The sequence below is a fragment of the Coenobita brevimanus genome, chromosome 19, assembly GCF_032717465.1.
Source record: "Coenobita brevimanus isolate Jiangsu-jjx chromosome 19, ASM3271746v2, whole genome shotgun sequence".
Classification (NCBI taxonomy): Eukaryota; Metazoa; Arthropoda; class Malacostraca; order Decapoda; family Coenobitidae; genus Coenobita; species Coenobita brevimanus.
In genome coordinates, this window is record NC_136972.1 from 14,336,572 (window position 1) to 14,341,267 (window position 4,696).

The 4,696-nt window shown below is 44.0% G+C and overlaps 1 protein-coding gene across 1 annotated transcript; it reads right to left on the reverse strand.

The window, feature by feature from the left end:
* Window positions 1-2,560: 2,560 nt before the first annotated feature.
* LOC145391697 (general transcription factor II-I repeat domain-containing protein 2B-like) lies at window positions 2,561-2,959 on the reverse strand. The gene has a single exon (XM_080266239.1). The coding sequence runs from the start codon at window positions 2,957-2,959 to the stop codon at window positions 2,561-2,563; it is 399 nt and encodes a 132-aa protein (XP_080122365.1).
* Between the last annotated feature and the right edge of the window lie 1,737 nt (window positions 2,960-4,696).

Here is a 4,696-nt window from a genome sequence, read left to right on the forward strand (position 1 = left end):
ACAGCCCTTCACTGACCCTAAGCAACACCATGCAGTTTACTGTCATCTTTGAAGGTGAAAGCACGTCGGATTCGCGCCTGTCCATTTTCGCCGCTTTTTAGCCCTATGCACAGGGCCCTGTGACCTCTACCCCTACTAAACCTCGTGTGGAAAGGGGTAAAGGTCTAAGTGACTGCTGTGGAATGTGAACTGCCTAATTTATCAATGATAATGATGGACAGAGACTATGATCTTTCTGGTGACTCTAAAACAGTGCAAGTGGAAATGTAAATAATGTGTAAATAATGTATAAACATCAAGTGAAAGCAATGAACGTAAATGTAAGTGAACAGTGGAAAATAGTTTTATAAGTTACTGCAAGTGACAATGCATAACATAGTGTAAATAAAATAGAAATGTAAATAAAATAGAGAATGTAAATAGAAATGTAAATAAGTAGTAATATAAGAATACGAGTATATATACTAGGAGTAATGAAAGTGAAAGTTTCACTCTAGCATGTATGATTACTGGGAGTTATGAAAGCGACAGTGACAGATTCGTTCTCCACACTAGTATACAGGACGAGAAAGTGAATGCTACATATTTTACTGAAAGAGAAATTGAATGCCTACAGTGACAATAAACTACTATTACTAAAGGAAACTTATGGATAAAGGCTGGAGATATATATAAGTGTTATATAGTAATAGGAATATAAAGTGTGAGTGTTTTTATGAATAATAAATGACAGAATACCAGGGGGGAACGAGCGCAAGTGGGAAGCTCGTACGTGCTCGTAATTTTCATTGCTTTCAGAGTGTTTTTTTTTTAGAGCATCGATTCCAAACTATTTGAAAATCATAGAATAGTGTTTCTAGTGATAATATCAGGCTGTGGTAATCATATTACGGGGTGTCAGGAAGTGTATAGTGGAGACTTCGTTACCCAACTTCAGAAGTCTCCACAAATCCTACAGTACTCGAAGAAGGCTCAACAAACATCCCAGGAGAAAGCTGAAGGTATGTGCCATAGGCATATCTAATTATAATATACTAGGGCTAATAACTGATTTTTGGCAAATATTTTTACAAAGTCTGTCGGAGCGCAAATATCCTAGCGGGACACACAAGGAGCGCCAAAACAACCATGCGGTTTAGGGGTTAATCATAGTCCACCAGGTGGTCATCCTCATCCACCTCTTCAGGGTTGTGTGGGTATTCTTCAACTCCGTCTCCCTCTTGTTGCTGAATAATGTCATGTAAGTAGGCTGCTTTGCTGGCAGGGGGAATGTAGTGCACCAGGTACTTCAAGTCATTCAACTTCTCAGGAGCTAATTGAATGGGGCCACTGTACTTGAGTGGGAGTGCCACTGGGCCAAGGTTGAACAGGGTCTTCGAGTAGCCTTTCCTGCCTGGCATCAACCGAACTCGGTGGGTGACACTATCATCAGAGAAGTCCATCTTCATGCTGAATCCTTCATTCTTGTCGAAATCATACAGCAGCACTCGGGCATCACTAAAGTTAATTGTCTTTGAAGCGCGCCTGGTGATTTTATCCTGCATTACAGCAAAGTCAAGAAAGTCCAACTTATGCATCTCGACCAACTTTAAGGCCTCATGTGTGGCATCCTTAATGAGTGAGACATAATCATGTTTTGTTTCAATATTGATATAGCTACGTAGCTTGAATTCAATGAGACCAAACACTCTGTCACAGGGCATGTAGGAGTGACCTGGTACAAGGAAGAAGTGCTTAACCCACCGCGTCCCAACCGATTTTCCACCACTGACCCCCCCAATCCCGACCAATGTTGGAAAAAAATGTTTTTGGCTCAAACCTCTGCTTTTGGTGAGAAACGTTGAAAACTCATAGAGAATTGCTCACCTAAGGTGAGGAGCACCCCTTACCTTACTGTATTTTCTATCAGACTGGCTCCAAAGGAAACGAGTTCTGTGAAAGGGTAACTGTTCCACATCACTCATGAACGGTATTTATTTATTTATTTGGTACGAATTTATATGTAGTGCAAGAGTATATTGGTTTTCACATAGTAATATAGGCAATATAAGCACTGTTTCACTCACCAAACACATCAACATACCTGACCTTTTTTGGCAACATTACCTGATCATCATTTCTGACTGTTTCTTCCTCTAATGCAGGGGTCGGCAACCTTTTCAGTGTGAGGGCCAGAGAAAGCTTCTAGGAGTAGCCTGCAGGCCGGATTGCCAAAGAGAACCCAAAAGTGACAGTGTACAAAAATTTTATAGAAAAGCAGGCAAACCAGTGACTAGATTACAAGAAATATATTGAAAAAAGTGCAAATCATTGACTGCCGAAAACAGTATGTGACAATATACAAAAAATATATATATATATAGAAAAGCAGGCAAACCAGTGACTAGATTATAAGAAAATTATTGAAATACATGCAAATCATTGACTGCCGAAAACAGTTTGTGACAATATACCAAAATTTTGTAGAAAAGCAGGCAAACCAGTGACTAGATTACTAGAAATTTATTGAAAAACATGCAAATCAGTGACTGCAGAAAACAGTTTTATCGAGACATGCAAATTAGTGGGATGGTTGGTGCTGCTTGCTATGGAGAAGTGATTCAATGTCTGGATCGATTGATGAGGTAGACAAGAGCAGAATGTCATTGAGGTGGCGGTCACTTAGCTGGGAGCGAATGCGAGACTTTGTATATTTCATTTTTGAAAACAGTTGCTCACAACAACAAGTGCTGCCAAACATAGCAACGATGCGTTTTACATGCTCAATGTAATTTGGAAATTTGTCAGAAGGGAGGACGAGGTCACGGAAGAAGGACAATGGAGAAGTGGTACGGTACTTTGCCTTCAGTTCGTCATTACACTGAAGCTCCACCAACTCCATCTGCAGGGGGGCAGGGGCTTCGTCCACAGGGAAGTCAAAGGGGGAGCTTGAAGCCCGGAGCCAGTGGCCTGACACCATGTGGTCATTTTCTCCCTCGCAATTTACTGTGGTGCTTCTGTGGTAAAGATCTCAGTCATTCAAATTTGCCCCGCGGTGCCCGCCGTGATCACGTCGCAAGGCGCCGACTTACTCATTCAGTTGGCTAGGCTGTTGCGGGCCGGATTGTTATATAAATATCAAGCAGGGTGACGGGCCATGAGTTCGGACTCTGCAGGCCGGAGGTTGCCGACCCCTGCTCTAATGCTATGTAAACTTTGTCCTCCACATTGTCACCAATTGAGGAATCACTCTGGCCTTGATTTCCATACTGTGGCACGACATGCCTTTATTGGCCAGGTCACTGGTAACAGGTGAATTGCCGAGACAATGGCGTGCTGGGGGGGGGGAGGTCATGTGGGGAAAGGCATTGACCCTGCCTGGCAACTTGTAGAGGAAGGTGTCCTGTGTATAAGTACCAAAAATCATGCACAAAAATTGAAAATTGTGCAAATTAGGGACCTTGCAATTGCTGCACGTTTATATACATCAACGGGAATCACAGTGACAAAACGTCTGGATGTATACAGTATATACGTCATCAGGAATCGGCGGGTTAATGTGGAAGAAGGACTTACTATGCAACATTCTCACACACATGAGCACAAAACTGATATTTTTGTTCTGTCCACTGCTATTATCTGAGACAAGCACTAGGGTTTCAACATCTGGGTCATTATTATCCATAATCCACCTGTGGACACAACTTGCAACCTCAACACTGCCTTTTTTCCCTGTAACTTCATCCCACACATACATGGTGGCCTCGTTTGTTTTCAGATTAACAATTCCAAAGTTGTATGTCCACATCTTTCATTTATAATAGGCCACACTGCAGGACAACCTAGGTGTTGGTAGGGTCTGTTGCAGGTCAAACCATATTGCAAGAGTTTGTGGGTTATTGTATGGGCCTTGTTTGAAGTGGGTCAGAATATCTTGCCCCTTATGTGCTAGGTGGAGGTGTTTGTTTAGCTCTTCTTCTGCACCATTGGCATAGTCCTGCTTTCCTTCCTCCTAGAAGCTCTTAATCTTCACTTTAAAAAGGTCACACCCCGCTGCGGGGGGTCACCTTGACGTGGTGGTGGGGCTTGAAGTGTGGTTGGCTGTACCACCTACTTTGGAGGCATGTCTACCTTTGTAGGGTTCGGCATTTGTCGACCACGTGGACCAAGCACCCCCTGCATCACTGGTGGAGGAGGCCTGCTGGTGATGTTAGTCCCTGCCCATTTGCCATCTAGGGCGGGACTGTTGCCTCCCCACGTGTTTGCCGTGCGTGGCGTCCCGTATTGCTGGGAGATGGGAGTCCTGGAGGTTGAGCAATGCTGCACGATACGCCCTGCAACTAGCAATATACCTCTTTGGTCCCTTATTCTGGCTAGACAGGTGTCCTGCTTGGGCCCGACCAGGTCAATTGGCTGGTCATGCATAGGCTAGGGTCAAGTGGGCACTGGGGGACCTGGTGGCTTCTATCGTCCTGGAGTCACCCTTGCCCAGGTCCCCCAGTGGTTACCTGCATATACTCTCCCGCTACCTCTGGGGTCGTCAATGGTGTTATTCCTGGCTTTTGACCTCTCCTTGTTGGGCTCCATGGTGGGTGGAGGGGTGGGGGAATGAAGTTTATGTTGTTACATGAATGGCTTTTCTAGCTAAGAACAAAACTCATGTTGAAGACACAGCATCTGTCCTCGACCACTCATCAGATTCCACCTCTCAAAAGTT

Bases quoted from the DNA above. Each gene is read 5' to 3' on its own strand.
- LOC145391697 (XM_080266239.1), bottom strand. From the start codon at position 2,959: ATGGTGTCAGGCCACTGGCTCCGGGCTTCAAGCTCCCCCTTTGACTTC.